This window comes from Amblyraja radiata, chromosome 26 (genome assembly GCF_010909765.2).
Source record: "Amblyraja radiata isolate CabotCenter1 chromosome 26, sAmbRad1.1.pri, whole genome shotgun sequence".
NCBI lineage: Eukaryota > Metazoa > Chordata > Chondrichthyes > Rajiformes > Rajidae > Amblyraja > Amblyraja radiata.
This window is the reverse complement of record NC_045981.1, coordinates 18212170-18230342: the sequence shown is the minus strand read 5'-3', so window position 1 is coordinate 18230342 and position 18173 is coordinate 18212170. Positions and strand designations below refer to the sequence as shown.

The following is an 18173-nucleotide window of genomic DNA, read 5'->3' as shown; positions in this document are numbered from 1 at the left end:
TAACATCAAGGATCTTGATCAATCGGCCAAGTGTGCTGAGGAATGGTTGATGGAATTTAATAGTGAAAAATGTGAGATGTTGCCAGTCCAACATGGCCCGGACCTACACAGTGAATGGTAGGGCTCTGGGTAGTGTTGTGGAGCAGATGGATCTAGGAGTGAAGATGCATAGCTCCCTGAAGGTGGAGTCACAAGTAGATCGAGTGGTCAAAATGGCTTTTGGCACATTGGCCTTCATCAGCCAGAGTATTGAGTATAGAAGTTGGGAGGTCATGCTGCAGTTGTATAAGACGTTGGTGAGGCCACACTTCGAGTGTTGTGTTCTGTTCTGGGCACCGTTTTATAGGAATGATAGGAAAGAGAGAAGGTTTATGAGGATGTTGCTGGGACTAGAGGGTGTGAGCTATATGCAGTGGTTGAGTAGGCTGGGACTCTATTCCTTGGAATGCAGGAGGATGAGGGGTGATCTTATAGAGGTGTATAAGATCATGAGAGGAATAGATGGGTAGATGCGCAGAGTTTCTTGCCCAGAATAGGTGAATCGAGGACCAGAGGTGAAGTACGCTTAAGGTGAAGGGGAAAATATTTAATCGGAATCTGAGGGGTAACTTTTTCACACAGAGAATAGTGGAGGTATGGAACAAGCTGCCAAAGGAGGTAGTTGAGGCTGGGACTATCACAAAATTTAAGAAGCAGTTATATAGGTACATGGATAGGACAGGTTTGGAGGGATATGGACCAAATGCCGGCAGGTGGGACTAGTATAGCTGGGACATGTTGGTCGAAAGGCCTGTTTCCACACTGTATCACTCTATGACTCTATAAACTAAACTAAGTTTCAACCATGACCCGACTTTATTCAACAGGTTGTCCCATATCTGGTCCTTTATGTGATAAAATGATTGGTTTGATTGGATCAACAATTGGCTCCCCTCCCCCCCACCAACCCCATCCCTACTCCTGAACCCACCCAAGGACCTATGTTTACCGCAGGTCTCCATTTATTGTTGCAATGCTCCCACTCTGCAAATCTACAAAAATATATAAATTCACTGCAAATTTGTTTTGCTGCTGGCTGCCTTTTTATTAACACTTCATTTTTGGAAATACTGCTTTTCTAAAAATATTGCTATGATTTTTGAATTGTGAATGCTAGAACTATGGCTGTTTAATCTCCACCAAATTAGATTAGAAAAACTAGATTAGAAACAAAATGAGGGTGCATGCAGCAGTCCATATAATTGCCACTTAATATACCTGTTCCGTGAATTTTCCCACAACAAATCTAGTGCTTCCTCCCTTGTGGACTTTACTGAACTGATAAGTGGCAAGAAATGTTGACCTGGAGTGACCATTGCAGTGGGAATGGTCAGGAAGAAGTGCACTTGATTGATTAACAGTTTATGCTTTATTGTCACATGTGGCATGTCACGGTGATATTCTTTGTTTTGCACACCATGCACAAAGTATGCAAAGAGTCGCCATGTATTGGACTCCGACAAAGTTACAAGTGTTCAATGTGGTCCCCAATGGTCTCCCTTTGTTCTCTCGGCACCCCCACCCCCACCCCCTTCCACCCATGCTGGGTCCCTCTTTGTTCACAGCGACCCCTCCCCAATGCCAGGTCCCTCTTTGTTCTGGCCGTATCCTCGACCCACCTCCAGCGCCCACTTCAGAACAGAATGCAAAAGATTTGTAACCTCTGACAGACTCTGAAGTGGACTGTAATTATACTCCAGTTAGGAAGTGGTGTCCTGTTCCATACATCCTTGGGAATGTTGGCAAGCCCATTGTCTTCGGCAAAATGAAAACAAATTCCACTTGAATTAGTCTGGTATTAGTCAGCAAGATGGTGCAACAGTGAGTGCTGCTGTCTAAACGTTCCGGGGACTGTGGTTTGATCCTGACCTCAGGAGCTATCTGTGCAGTTTGCACATTTGCTCTGTAACCGCATTGGTTTCCTCTGGGTGTTCTGGTTTCCTCCCACAACCCATAGACATGCTGGTAGGTTAATCAGCTGACGTAAGCATCGGTGAGAGGCAGCAAGAATCGAAGGGCAGGTTTGAGAGAGAAAGTTGCACGGATGGAGGGTTATAAGTGGAGGTAGAATGGATGGATCATTGTAAATGGAAGATAGACAGATAAAGCTGGAGTAACTCAGCATTTTTGGAGAGAAGGAATGCATGACTTTTTGGGTCGAGACCCTTGTAAATATATGATGACGTAACACATTGGACAAAAATGTGCAATGCATGGCTAGGAGTTGGCATTTCATAGTTTAGGTGGCACACTCCTCAAAGGTTTTCTGTTTTTTTGTTTTAACATTTATTTTTTATTTACACCCCTATTTTCCCCCTTCTTTCTTTGAGGTTTTGTTCATTTCTGTGCTACAGTTCTTCCAAACCGTTTGTCAGAGAAGTATTTTCAGGCGTAAGATATTGATTGGATAAGGATTTGTGGGGAGGGGGGATGGGGGTGGTTGGTGGAATGGTGGAGTGAGCTCTTCTTCACATTCACCATTTATTCCTCTTCCTTTTAGTCATAGAGTCACACAGCGAGGAAACAGGCCCTTCGACCCAACTTGCCCAAACCAACCAACACACCCCACCTACACTGGTCCCATCTACCTGCATTTGACCCATATGCCGCTAAACCTGTCCTATCCATGTACCCATCCAAATGTTTTTTTAAACGTGTGATTGTACCTGCCTTTTCTCCCTCTTCTGACAGCTTGTACCACCCATTCTGTAAAGAAGTTGCCCCTCAGGTTCCTATTAAATCTTTCCCCCCACCCTCACCTTAAACTCAGGGTAAAAGACTATGCGCATTTACCCTATCTATTCCTCTCATGATCTTATCTTTTCCTCTCTTCATCTTATCTATTCCTCTCATAACCTTATCTTTTCTTCCCCAAATAGTGTTAAACTTAAGTCCTGCCCATAGATTTTATATCCACGTGGCAGGTTTAACATTTTAACTGAAAGTAGCTCCAACAATAGTGCAGGATGGTGAATCTGTGGAATTCATTGCCACAGACGGCCGTGGAGACAAAGTCAATGGATATTTTGACGGCAGAGTTTAATAATAATAATAATACATTTTATTTATGGGCGCCTTTCAAGAGTCTCAAGGACACCTTACAAAAATTGAGCATGTAGAGGAAAAACATGTAAGGGGAATGAAATAAATAGTAGAGACATGACTAGTACACAAAGTAAAGACAGAATTCAATACAAAACACAGTATGAGGCAATTAATGCACAGATGAAAAGGGACGGGGACGTGGGGCTAAGGATAGGCAGAGGTGAAGAGATGGGTCTTGAGGCGGGACTGGAAGATGGTGAGGGACACGGAATTGCGGATCAGTTGGGGGAGGGAGTTCCAGAGCCTGGGAGCTGCCCTGGAGAAGGCTCTGTCCCCAAAACTGCGGAGGTTGGACTTGTGGATGGAGAGGAGACCGGCTGATGTGGATCTGAGGGACCGTGAGGGTTGGTAGGGGGAGAGGAGGTCAGTTTGATAGATTCTGGATTAGTACGGGTGTCAGGGGTTATGGGGAGAAGGCAGGAAAATGGGGTTGAGAGGGAAAGATAGATCAGCCATGATTGAATGGCATAGATTTGATGGGCCGAATAGCCTAACTCTGCTCCTATCACTTATGAACTTATGAGCACCCCGTCAATATGAAGCTTCTGAAGTCTGCTGAATGGATTAGTGCCAAAGACTTTCCTGCTCGTGTGAAGGTGCTACTATGGAGCAAACGTTGAAGTGGAGCAGTGAGGCCAGTTGTGCTCACCCCAGGCTCACCCCAGCTGAGACAGGTCAAGTGTGAGCCTGGATAAGTGTTGTCTGTCTGATTCTTCCACTCACTTGGCGACATCTCGTTGAATAATCTGGAACCATGAAGATGATTGTAAGATACAAATTGAACGTGAACAGTAGCAGTGAAGCAATGCTACTATACCTCCCTCCCGCTGCTCTACGCTATGAAAGCCTATGAGACTGACCACAGAACAAAGAGTAAAATGAGCCTGTCCCACTTGCGCACTTTTTCGGCGACTGCCGGCACCCGTCATAGGCTGTTGCAGGTCGCCAAAAATTTTCAACATTGAAAATTCAGCGGCAACCAGAGAGACGCTAAGACTCATTGGGCGACTGAGGAGACTATTCACGACCATACAGGCGACACGCTGGGGACATGTCGCGGGGTGAAGCCTGAATGGTCGTGAGTAGTCGCACAAAGAGTCCTAACTTGTTCTGGTTCGACGCTGGATGTTCAACATTATTGAAAGTTTTTGGCGACCTGCAATGACCTATGACGGGTGCAGGCAGTCGCAGAAAAAGTCGCGTAAGTGGGACAGGCCCATAACAGGTACCAATGCATCATCAGACACTTATGGATCCCAAAGACAAATTTTACTCTTCAATTGGTAATTAGTTTAGTGTTTAGAGATAGTGTTCAAGATCAAACCCAGGTCTGTGTCCCTGTGAGGCAGCAACTCTAGTGCTGCGCTACTGTGCCACCCTAAATATGGGACTAGCTTAGACGGGTCATCTTAATGATCAGCATGAATGAATTGGGCTGAAGGGCCTGTTTCCATTCTGTATAAGTCTGTGGCTACAGTATATCATTGTTGAAGTAATGCTCAAAATAATTTCTTAAAAAACTGAATATTTTTATAATGGCAGATGAGGTGCGATTTAATACAGTCAAACGTACATTGATCACGTTTGTGCCCCAATTAATCAGTGAATTAAACCATAGGTGATCTGGTTTCCTCCCATACCCCAAACGATGTGCTGGGAGATTAAAATACTACTGCAAGTTGCCCCTTAGTGTAAGTTTATTGCAAGAGAATCAAAAAGGAGTTGATGGGCACAAGTGAAAGAAAGTAATTTATAGAGGTACAGAAAAACGTTGAGAAATGGAATGGAATGGAACTTTACTTTACTTTACATCAGACTTTAGAGATACAGCGCGGAAACAGAGCCTTGGGCCCACCGAGTCCGCGCTGATCAGCAATCTATCTAACACACGATGAACAATTTTTACAACTTACCTAAGCCAATTAACCTACAAACCTGCACGTCCTTGGAGTGTGGGAGGAAATCGGAGCACCCGGAGATAACCCACACAGTCCCAAGGAGAACATACAAACTCCATACAGACAGCACCGTAGTCAGTATTTGGTGGTTTGAGGCTGCAACTCTGCTGTTGCACCACTGTGCCACCCTGCATGCCAGCATGGATCGGATGGGCTGAATGGCCTTCTTTAGTGCTGTAAGATAATCAAACGTGTACTCTGCTTGACTATTGTTGAAACAAATTGATCTGCCCTTGACCCTGTAACGTAAACCTTTGTGGAGAGATGGCTTTGTGTGTCATGACACAGGGTGCAACAAAATCATTTCATTATTTAAGCTTTACTGTGTTTACTGATATTTCAGCATCAAAATACAGAGATATAATGGTGCCTTCCTAGGTCTAAAGCTTTACAATAACAGTAAATATTGGGAATTGTTGTCAGGCTCTATTGCGTTTGTGCGTGAATAGTAGGGAGGATTCTTAGTGAGGACCTGGTTATAGGTTTAGTACTCGGCTCCAGTCCAGTGAGAGAACCAGGTGAGGTTACACAATCTCTACTGCAGCTCATAGAGCCATAGAGTGACCCAGTACGGAAACAGACCCCTTGGCCCAACTTGCCCACACCGGCCAACATATCCCAGCAACAACAGTCCCACCTGCCCGCGTTTGGTCCATATCCCTCCAAACCTGTCCTATCCATGTACCAGTCTAACTGTTTCTTAAATGTTGGGATAGTCCTTCTTGTCCTGGCAACTTCCTTCTAAATCTTCTCTGTATCCTTTCCAGCTTGACAACATCTTTTCTATAACATGGTGCCCAGAACTGAACACAATACTCTAAATGTGCCCTCACCAACGTCTTATACAACTTCTATACTCAATACTCTGGCTGATGAAGGCCAATGTGCCACACGCCTTTTTGACCACCCTATCTACCTGAGGCTCCACCTTCAAGAAACCATGCACCTGCACTCCTAGATCCCCACCTGCTCTACAACACTCTCCGGAGCCCTACCATTCCCTGTGTAGGTCCTGTCCATGTTAGACTTTCCAAAATGGAACACCTCACATTTCTCTGTAGTAAATTCCCCAGCCCACTTGGCCAATTGATCAAGATCCTGCTGCAATTTTTCATAACCATCTTCACTATCTGCAAAACCACCCACTTTTGTATCATTGCCAACTTGCTAATCTTGCCGTGTATGTTCTCATCCAAATCATTGATATAGATGACAAACAGTAACAGGCCTAGCACCAAACCGTGAAGGGCCTGTCCCACGAGCATGCGACTGCATGCGGCAAACGCGACCTAACGTGGTCGCTTGAGCCTTACGGCCTCGCGGGGCCGGTCCCACCTCGATCGCCGGAGCCGTATTGAGTTGTGCGGAGCTGGTCCCGACATCGCGCAGGGCTCCGAAAAACTGACAGTGTTCAAAAATTCAGCGCGGCAACGGCCTGCCGGCTCGCAGCCGCCTCGACGCCGTACGCACCACCTTGATGGGCATATGCAGCGTCTCGACGCCGTACGCACGTCTTGACGCCGTACGTCACTCGTGAACTTCCCGCGGACTTCGCTCAAACTTCACGTCACTCACTTGACCTCCGCGCGGCCCCCGCTTCCGGTTTGGTCCCACTCGCCGCATGCAGTCGCATGCTGGTGGGACCGGCCCTGTACGGGGATCACTCGACCTCCGCTTCCGGTTTGGTCGCGCTTGCTGCATGCAGTCGCATGCTCGTGTGACAGGCCCTTTAGGCACACCACTAGTCACAGGCCTCCAGTCCGACTGAGCGGCTGGGCTGCTGAAAGGAATGGAAGCCTGAGGCTAGTTTATCCATGCCTCTGTCCACAGCCTAAGGACCGATCAGGGGCGACACGGTGACGCAGCGGTACAGTTGCTTCCTCACAATGCCAGAGACCCGGTTTCGATCCTGACTACGGGTGCCGTCTATACTGAGTTTGTACATTCTCCCTGTGACCACGTGGGGTTTCTCCAGGTTCTCCCGTTTCCTCCCACACTCCAAAAAGATGCAGGTTCGTAGGTTAATTGGCCACTGTAAATTGTCCTTAGTGTGTAGGATAGTGCAAGTGTACGGGGTGATTGATGATCCGCACAGACTCGGTGGGCAAATAAGACTGTTTCTGCGCTGTATCTAAAAATCTAAAATTCTAGATCTAAATCAGAACCTTACATGGCTGGGAAAATTGCCTTTGCTGAAGAATTATTGACTACAGTGGGATAGACAGGAATGGTTAATTAGTTTTAAAGACCCACTCTTCAGGTGAGAAATTCTAAAGGCTTCTCTCACTTTGTGACATTGTTTCCTAATACCTTGTTTGTAATACCAGACTCTCGTGCCTAATCTGCTGCTATGACTACTCATTGACTTAACCAGTGCAGCCATCTGTAAGCCTTGAAGAATGAACTCGTAACAGAGTCAGCAAAGAAAAGTCTCCAACTCCTGTAGGAGAGCTGGATAACTCCTGTAGGAGAGCTGAACCAGATTTTTAAAGAATGATGTCTTTAAAAAAAGATTTAACCCATAAATATTACTAAGAACCTACCAAACCTTTCTTTGAAGGTAGATAAAAATGCTGGAGAAACTCAGCGGGTGAGGCAGCATCTCTGGAGAGAAGGAATGGGTGACGTTACGGTCGAGACCCTTCTTCAGACCTGGAGAGAAGGAATGGGTGACTTTTGTTACTTTGTCAATTGACTTTTGTTGGTCGACACAAAATGCTGGAGTAACTCAGTGGGACAGGCAGCATCTCTGGATAGAAGGAATGGGTGACGTTTCGGGTCGAGACCCTTCTTGAAACTCTTTGTGATTACAAGATACAGAGATTGAATGACATCCGCTAAATACCCCGGTGGTGCCAAAGTGATGTTATTTTAATTTAGGTACACAAGGAACTGCAGATGCTGAAATCCTGAGCAAAACACAAAATGCTGGGGTAACTCAGCAGGTCAGGCAGAACCTGTGGAGGGAATGGACAGATGACGTTTCGGATCAGGACCCTTCTTCTAACTCCTAATCTAATTTAATCATTGTTTTCTTGCTAGGCGTGAATATCTCTGCCAACCAGGATGAAGAAACACATCAGGAAACGTATCAGATGGAAATTGATAAAGAGACTAAGAAGTGTATCTTACGTACACACACGGGCAACTTCTGGACATTGGTGGCTCATGGAGGGATCCAATCCACAGCTACCGAAGTGTGAGTTATCTCCTTCACTGAGAGAGTTTAGGAATTATGTAAACTGGTCATTGTGTTAATACCATCAGCTGGCACAATGGTGGCATAGTGGCTCAGTATTAGAGTTGCTTCCTTGCAGCGCATGTGACCTGGGTTCGATCCTGACTACACGCGCTGTGGATGTTGAGTTTGTACATTCTTGTGATCGTGTTTTTATCCGGATGCTCTCGTTTCCTCCCACATCCCCAATCCTTGCAGGTTTGTAGGTTAATTGGTCTCGGTAAATTGTCCCCAGTGCGTAGGGTAATGCCAGTGTATGGGGATCGATGGTCGGCGTTGACTCGTTTAGCAAAAGGGCCTGTTTCCTCTCTGTATGTGTAAACTAACCTAAATTGCCAGCTAAAGATAGACACAAAATGCTGGTGTAACTCAGCGGGTGAGGCGGCATCTCTGGAGAAACGGAATAGGTGATATTTTGGGTCGGAACCCTTCGTCAGACAAGTTCCTCAGACCCCTTCAGTCTGAAGAAGAGTTCTGACCTGAAACGTCATCTATTCCTTCTCTCCAGAGTTGCTGTCTGACCCGCTGAGTTACTCCAGCATTTTGTTCCTAGCCTTTAGCGGACAATTTAGTTAGTTCTGGGTTTGCACCTGACTACGGGTGCTGTCTGTACGGAGTTTGTATGTTCTCCCTATGACCGTGTGGGTTTTTGTATCGGGTGTTCCGGTTTGAAGTTAATTAGCTTCGGTAAAAATAAAACTGTAAATTATTCCTATTGTGTAGGATAGTGCTGGTGTACAGGGTGATCACTTTTTTGGCACGGATTCGGTGGGCCGAAAGGCCTGTTTCCACACTGTATCTCTTTCACTGGATCTTTAGAGATACAGCGTGGGACACAGGCCCTCCGGCCCACTGAGTCCATGCCAACTAGTGAACACCCTGTACACTAGCACTATCCTACACACTAGGAATAATTGTCAATTTAAAAAAAAATATATAGTCTAAAAGCCTGAACACGTGGATCTGGTGAAAGATGGAGGTCAGACATGTGCACAGCTTTTAAATGGATTTTTAATGCTTTCAATTCCAGAGATGCCGACTGTATGTTTGAAATAGTATGGCGTGGGAGAAGAATCGCACTCAAGGCCAACAATGGCAAATACGTATGTACAAAGAAAAACGGACAGCTGGCATCTGTGAGCGATTCAGCTGGTGAGTTATGCAAGGAGAATCTCCTTAAGAAAAAGATAAATGTAGGAATGAGAATTATTATGTCATTTTCACTCATTGTGAACATCAATTCCTAAATCAATCTATTCTAACAATGGCTGTAGCCTTGATCAGGTTAATTGCCTCAATCAAATCATAGATTAGAATTCATGAATATGCAATTACATTTGGTAATAATATTATGCTGTACAATTTGACAGAAAAATGTTATGTACAGTACTAAATATTTGGAAGGTCGTAGTTAAAATTGTAGGTTGAAAATGTGCTTGTGGCATTCCGAAGAAAACCATCGAAGCTGATCTTCTAGTGCAGTGGGACAGGAATGCCACAGTGTCAAAGGTGCTAACTTTTGGATGGCTCATTAAACTAAACTCCATGTCCTCTCTCAAATGGATGTCAAATATTCCATGGCACTACTTACAAGAAAAGCAGGCTTCTGAATGGTCCTTCCATAAGCTAGAGTACTGTCCGATTCACCTCCAGGCCATTGCGGACATTGAACATGGACTCTGTAATTTAGACTTTTAGACTTTAGACTTCGGAGATACAGTGAGGAAACAGGCCCTTTGGCCCACCAAGTCTGTGCCCACCAGCCTTTACCCCATACACTAGCACTATCCTGCACACTTGGGCCAATTCACAATTTACAGAAGCCAATTAACCTACAAACTGTACGTCCTTGGAGTATGGAAGGATACCGGAACACCCGGAGAAAACTTGCAAGGTCACAGGGAGAACGTACAAACTCCTTGCAGGTAGCACCCGTAGTCAGGATTGAACCCGGGTCTCTGGTCACTGTAAGGCAGCAACTATACCACTGTGCCACAGTGCCACCCCTGTGCCGAACGAGTTTGGCTTGATTGTATCTATGTATAGTATTATCTGATTTGACTGGATTGCATGCAAAATGAAACCTTTCACTGAACATGTGACAATAATAAACCTAAAGTTTGATCTAAAAAGCAGGGGAATAGTGGCTGGTATCCCGGGCAACAGGTATCTCTCCATCAACATCATTAAAACCGTTCATCCAGTTATTGCTGTCTGTTGGGGCTTGCCGTTGTTAGCTGCCCGCCTTCCTAAATTACAACGGTGACAACATTTCAAAAGGATTAATTGGTTCAAAAATGCTTTGGGAAGTTCTCAAAGGGACATGAAAGGCATTACATACATATAAAAGTTTCTTTAAATTACTGCTTCATAATATATCATTAATAGAGTCACTAAAGAACACAATTTCAATGAAAAAAAACCTTCAAGCTCACTAACTCTCTACCCACAATCTGTAAATTGCCCGCAGTGCATGAATCAAGGAGAAACTATTTCTCATGGCAACAAAATGCATTGAGCACATCCAACCTACATATATTTCATGAGCTATTCCTTTCGAGATCACAATCAATATGCGGTCTCATGCCTGGCTAAATGGTCACTGTTACTAATTAAGCCTCTAAGTCTTTAGCTTAATTTTTTGTCTTTCTAAGCAAGAAGCTCATTAAACTAAATGTTTTAGCAAGTGACTTATGCTAAACCGCCTCGCATTTATCTTCAGGCAAATTGTTAATTAAGGAGCAAATGAAGCGAACAAGAAACACATTTTGTGAGCCATGTATTGACAGACAAGTGATTTTATATCGAATGATTACAGTAGAAAATCCATCAGATGTTTTACAGCTGGGAACTCGAGCAACACAGCAAGGTGTGACATTGGCTCTCCAAGCTCCTTTCCAAGTCTCATTCCTGAACAATTTTGAGCTTTAAGTTGTTCAGCGTTATATTTGTGACAAACATATTTCTCCGAGAACTCATGTCGTCTTTGATAAAATGAGGAGGAATTTGAAATAGTCAGCGGGTCAGGCAGCATCACTGGAGAACATGGATAGGTTCGGGTCAGGACCTGTCGTTAGATTGATCGGTGATGGGGGGGGGGGGGGGGGGGGGGGGGGGGGCGGGTGGGGATGCGGAATCTTTTCAAACACTTTGTGTCTATTTTTGATCTCGACCCGAAACGTCACCCATTCGTTCTCTCTGGAGATACTCCAACTTTTTATGTCTATCTTCGGTTTAAACCAGCATCTGCAGTTCCTTCTTATACATCTGCAGTTTCTTGTTTTGGCGAGGAATTTCAAATGATAATTAATTATACAATCTGGAATCCTCTAATATTCTGCTCAGATGCTAAATTGATGATGAAAAGTTCCAATCGGTAAAGCAGTGATAAGACCATTTCCACCATTTTTAGGGCAGCACAGTGGCACAGCTGGTAGAGCTGCTGACTCACAGCGCCAGAGACCCGGGTTCGATCCTGACCGTAGGTGCTGTCTGTGTGGAGTTTCACGTTCTCCCAGTGACCATGTGGGTTTCCTCCGGGTGATCTGGTTTCCTCCCACATTCCAAAGACATGCGATTTTGTAGGTTAATTGGCCTCTGTAAAAAATACCCCTAATGTGCATGGAATATATGAGAAACTGGGATAACGTAGAACTTGTGCAGTCGGCGTGGACTCGTTGGTTTATAGACAATAGACAATAGGTGCAGGAGTAGGCCATTTGGTCCTTCGAGCCAGCACCGCCATTCAATGTGATCATGGCTGATCATCCCCAATCAGTACCCCGTTCCTGCCTTCTCCCCATATCCCTTGACTCCGCCATCTTTAAGAGCCCTATCTAGGTCTCTCTTGAAAGGTTCAGAGAACCGGCCTCCACCACCCTCTGAGGCAGAGAATTCCACAGACTCACAACTCTCTGTGAGAAAAAGTGTTTCCTCGACTCCGTTCTAAATGACTTACCCCTTATTCTTAAACTGTGGCCCCTGGTTCTGGACTCCTCTAACATCAGGTACATGTGTCCAAACCCTTAATAATCTTATATGACTCAATAAGATTCCCTCTCATCCTTCTAAACTCCAGAGTATACAAGCCCAGCCGCTCCATTCTCTCGGCATATGGCAGTCCCGCCATCCCGGGAATTAACTTTGTGAAGCTACACTGCACTCCCTTTTTGAAGTTTGAAGGACTTGTTTCCATGCTGTATCTTTCAATCGTAGTTTTATTTAGTTTCTTATTGGCATGTGTACCAAGGTACTGTGAAAAGCTTTTTGCATGCTAGCCGGTCAGCGAAAAGACTATACATGAATATAAGCAAGCGTGGTGTACCATGGTGTACAGATATGGGATAAAAGGTATAACATTTAGCACATGGGCAGTCAGGACCGCTCTGTAGTTGGTGATAGGATGGTTCAGTCGCATGATAACAGCTTAGAAGAAACTGTTCCTGAATCCGGAGGTATGCGTTTTCAAACCTCCGTACCTCTTGCCCGATGGGAGAGGGGAGAAGAGGGAGTAACAGGGGTGAGACTGGTCCTTGGTTATGCTGCTGGCCTTGCCGAGGCAACGTGAAGCGTAGATGGAGCCAATGGAATGGTTGGTTAGTATGATGCTCTAGGCTACGTCAATTCCCCTCAGAATCAATTTCCCTCAGAATGATTGGCAGCACTTCACTGCTGCATAGGGGTCAAGGAAAGAGCATTCACCTTGCGGCCCTGTTTTCACCAATCCTTCCACCACCACGCACAAGAGGCACAAGACAGACACCTTGTATCCGGATGCCGAGATGTGTGTTCAGCTCTGGCTGAACAACTTCGAATCTTGTGTGTGGACTCCATAGGAAGAAGACTGCTGCGTGGCAAGACTGCGGACCACTGATTTTGTCTTGTCTTTGGCATCAGGTGAAGATGAAGAGTTTACACTGAGACTGATTAACAGACCTATCCTGGTTCTACGAGGAGATCATGGATTTGTCTCCCACCACAAAAGCTCCAGAACACTCGATGCCAACCGGTCGGCTTATGATGTCTTTCAGCTCGATTTTGAAAATGGAGCCTATCAGATTAAAGGTGAGCACCTGGATTCTAGGAGCATGTGTTGGATACACTTTTACTTGAGCTTAACATTCCACTCCTATCCCTTCCTCTGGATTTACATTTCACTCCTCCCTTTCTTTCCTAATTTGTCTCCTTTTTACGTCTGCCCTCCGTCACGTACTCCACCCTCTTCCAATCAAACCCCCCTCACCTGTATCCACCTATCGCTCATCAGACATGTATGTGCACATGATCCATATTACTCCATTTGCTGTTTATCCATATGCCCTTCTAAAAGCCTCTTAAATGCCATTATCATATCTGCCTGATTTGTTTAGTGTAGTTCAGCGAAACCTTTGGCCCGCTGTAGAAACAAAGAACTGCAGACCTGCATAAACTGGTCGACACAAGGTGCTGGAGTAACTCACCAGATCAGGCATCATCTCTGGAGAAAAAGGGCGGTTGAAGTTTTGGGTCCCGAAACGTTACTCCAGCACTTTGTGTCTACCTTTGGCCCACTGAGTCCACATCGACTTTTGATCATTCGTACACACTAGATCTGTTATTCTACCATCCTATCCACTCCCTATACACAGGGGGTAATGTATAGAGGCCACTTTAGATAACTCAGGACTTATGGGGATCACCCCATACACTAGCACTGTCCTACACACTAGGGACAATTTATTGACATTTTTTACCTACTGTAAGCCAATTAACCTACAAACCTGTAGGGCTTTGGAATGTGGGAGGAAACCAGAGCACCTGGAGGAAACCTGCGCAGTCACAGGGAGAACGTACAAACTCCGTACATACAGCCTCCATAGTCAGGATGGAACCCCGGACTCTGGCGCTGTACGGCAGCAACCCTACCGCTGCGCCACTGTGCCGCCCCAATGTATCAAATAAATTCCTGGGGAAAAAAACATTCATATTGAGCAACAAACATGTAAAATGATGTGAAGTGCGAAGGGTTGGCTTTGTGTAGTTGGCTTGGTATTCGATTCTTGGACACGGCTTTATCCCATCACAGCTTTAAACTTCTGTTCCTTCTCCACAGGCTCAGATGGCAAGTTCTGGTGCGTATCCAGTACCGGCACAATCTGCACTGACAGCACCATTCCTGAAGACTTTTACTTGGAGTTTCGAGATCACGGTCGACTGGCCATCAAAGGAAAGAACGAAAAATATCTGCGAGGAAACCAAGCAGGCACACTTAGAGCAGACGCGGATGAAGTAGACAGTTCCACATTGTGGGAATATTAAAGAATGGACAGTCCCAGTAGACCGTGTGAATTAGAGATGCGTTCTATGTATGATGTGATGGATATGTAGGGAAAAATCATAAGACAATCTGCAAAGATTAATATTAAATGTTAAATTAGGCCCTTTGTTAAGAATCCACCATTTCATAAAATCAACAGATCATAAGTGATAGGAGCAGAATTAGGCCATTTGGCCCATCATGTTTACTCCGCCATTCAATCATGGCTGATCTATCTCTCCCTCCTAACCCCATTCTCCTGCCTTCTCTCCATAACCTCTGACACACGTACTAATCAATTTCAATTTTGGGCAGCTTACAACCCAGTGGTAGGAAGATTGATTTCTCCAACTTCAAGTAACCCTGGTATCCCCTCTCTCTCCGTCCCTCCCACACCCAATTTGTTGTACTAGATTTAAAGTCGGCTTGTTGTCTCATTATCTGTCACTCAATTTCACCTCGCCCATAGCTAACAATGTTTCCTTTATCATCATTACTTTTTTGCATATCTTTAATTCATTTGTTCTATATCTCTCTATATCAACGTCTATATCTCTCGTTTCCCATTCCCCTGATTGTCAGTCTGAAGAAGGGTCTCGACCCGAAACGTCACCCATTCCTTTTCTCCAGAGATGCTATATGATCCTCTGAGTTATTCCAACTTTTTGTGTCTATCTTCTGTTTAAACCAGCATCTGCAGTTCCTTCCTACGCATTTGCATTTGTCATCTGATCTGTGGAGCCCATTTAACACTCACAACATATACTTTGGAGATAATGATTGCATGATATGCTTGGCATTTCAGTCTCATTCAAGGACAGCAGTAAGCTATGTATTGTCTTTTAGGCTTCAGTTTCTCACATTTATTGCAGGAAAATATTTTATGAAACTCATTCTAGTTAGGTGCTAACTGATTGCTTTGTATATATGGTGAGGTTTTATTTCATCCTTGATTAGATAATATGTACTTCTGCTAGTATAGCACGGAGACTGGGAACAAGTGAAAAACAACTGTATATATTGTAGATCTCAGCCTCAGTTATGATGCTTATTATACAGCAAGCATGTTTTTTAACGATATAGCATTGAAACAGGCCGTTCAGCCCACCAAGTCCATGCTGTTCATCGTCACCCTTTCCCACTAGTTCTATGTTATCCCACCTTTGCATCCACTCCCAATACTCTGGGGACAATTGGCAGAGGCCAATGAACCTAAAAAACCCGCATGTCTTTTATAATGTGGGAGGAAACTGGGGCATTTGGAGGAAATCCACGCGGTCAGAGGGAGAACATGCAAACTCAACACAGACAGCACCTGAGATCAGGGTCGAACCCGGATATCTGGCGCTGTGAGGCAGCAGCTCTACCAGCTGCATCAGTGTGTTGTATGGTAAGTGAACACATCAGCCAGGTACAGCAGAAACCCCATGTACATAAAACCTGCCATTATTATTAGTCTCCAAACAGTGATATGTTAAAAGTTTTGCATGTGGCTCAAATTTCTTATGATTCATTTCCTACCACATTGCCTCTGTCATATTTAGTTGATGATCCCTCCACTGTTACAAAATATGTCTTCTGATTGCAGTGACTAATGCCATAGGAGACCTGCCAGTAATCTGGCGACTCAAAGCATGACCTCTGAGTGCATTAAGCGGGTATGTCTCTGAACAGCTTCACATACAAATAATTTTCCTTGTACATTTGTATTTTAATTGGGTATGTAGATTGTTCACACACTGAACCTACTAGGATTCACTCGGTGACACAGTTAACTTTGTAATGGTCATATATATTGTCTGAGTAACAGTTATTTAGGGTGTTTCAAATATATATATTATTTAGTGCATACAGCTGTTGTCATAAAGTCTGTTCCTGTTTTGTTAGTAAATTAATACAGTCTAATCCTGAGAAATTACTTTAAGATTTGTGTTAATTTGGAACATAAACATTTTACATTTATAACTCTATTTATAATAAACTAGCAACGGGTGGCTGTCTTAACAACAGGACCAAGGGATATTGTGGATCATTTTAGTGGTTTGAATTTTCAGCACGGACATTATGGGCCTGTTTCTGTGCTGTACTGTTCTAAATCTGCAAGCCATTATTACTGGTGAATGGAAGTTAATTCTTAATATTCTTAGTGAGGTTCAGCGGCTATCAAGGATGACTATGTTGTCCTCTGATTGGTGTTAAAACACATGCCATGACTTCACACATTCACAACCATTGCAGGATGTCTACACCACTCTCTCTACAATGACAAGCTTGGGTGAAAAGTTCAGAGCATTGATACTAGTGTTCAGGTAAGTGCCAAGGTTCAATTTATACGTATACTAGTTAGCTGGTGCCTCTTCCTTGAAGGTGGTTGAGTAAGTAATGTTGGTGGGGAGTTGGGGGAATGGTGCATGTCTAGCACCAGTTGTTTCTGAGACATATATTATTCAGTGCTATTAGGCTTGGATTGTTTTCTGGACTCTGATTGTTTTCTATGGAATGTCAGAGGTTGAGGGGAGACATGATAGAAATATATTAAATTAAGATAGGGATAGATAGGGTAAACAATCAGAACTGTTTTTCCCAGGGTGGACATGACCAACACTAGAAGGCGTGAGAAGGCAAGAAGATGAGAGGGGGAACGATTAACGGAGGTGTATGGGGCAAGTATTTTACACAGATAGTTGTGGGGGCCTTGAATGTATTGCCAGGGGTGGCGATGAAGGCGGATGCGATAGTGGTGTTTAAGAGGCACACTGCAACTGCAGGGAATAGAGCGATATTGATCATGTACAGGCAGATGAGATCAGTTTAACTAGACCATGTTTGGCACAGGAATTGTGGGCCGAAGGATCCTTCCCTGTGCTGTACTGTTCTATATTCTATGTTTTATGTTAAACACTTTGCCACCAGGTGAATATGGCGAGAAGCTTTATATATAGTCCGATTATTCCAAATATCCTGCTTCTCTGAGACGTACTAATTAAAATGTACTATATTTCCCAAAGGCTTCCCAACTGTGCCGGTAGAGTTGCTGCCTTACAGCACCAGAGACCCGGGTTCTACCCTGACTATGGCTGCTGTCAGTACGGAGTTTGTACGTTCTCCCCGCAACCACGTGGGTTTTCTCCAAAGATTTACAGGTTTGTAGGTTAACTGACTTGGTATAAATGTGAATTGTTCACATTTGTGTCGGATAGTGTTAATGTGCTGGGATCACAGGTCGGTGCGGACTCGGTGGGCCGAAGGGCCTGTTTCCACGCTGTATCTATAAACTAAACTAAACTAAACTAACCATTTTTGTAGAAATCTCAGTACATCTTGGAAGGTGAATTTTAGATCTCTTCAGATATAACTGAAGATAACTGAAAATAGAGAGAGTACAGAGGAGATTTACTAGAATGTTGCCTGGGTTTCAACAACTAAGTTACAGAGATAGGTTGAATAAGTTAGGTCTTTATTCTCTGGAGCGCAGAAGGTTAAGGGGGGACTTGATAGAGGTCTTTAAAATGATGAGAGGGATAGACAGAGTTGATGT

At 44.3% G+C, this 18173-nt stretch overlaps 1 protein-coding gene across 1 annotated transcript in view; it reads left to right on the top strand.

Moving 5' to 3' along the window:
- fscn2 (fascin actin-bundling protein 2, retinal) overlaps positions 1–15824 on the top strand; it is a 38545-nt gene extending 22721 nt beyond the window's left edge. Inside the window, exons 2-5 of the mRNA XM_033044366.1 lie at positions 8145–8301; positions 9371–9492; positions 13237–13404; positions 14432–15824. Coding sequence (XP_032900257.1) covers positions 8145–8301; positions 9371–9492; positions 13237–13404; positions 14432–14637 — 653 coding nt within the window. The 3' untranslated portion in view covers positions 14638–15824. The remainder of the gene's footprint in view (positions 1–8144; positions 8302–9370; positions 9493–13236; positions 13405–14431) is intronic.
- The last annotated feature ends 2349 nt before the right edge of the window (positions 15825–18173 follow it).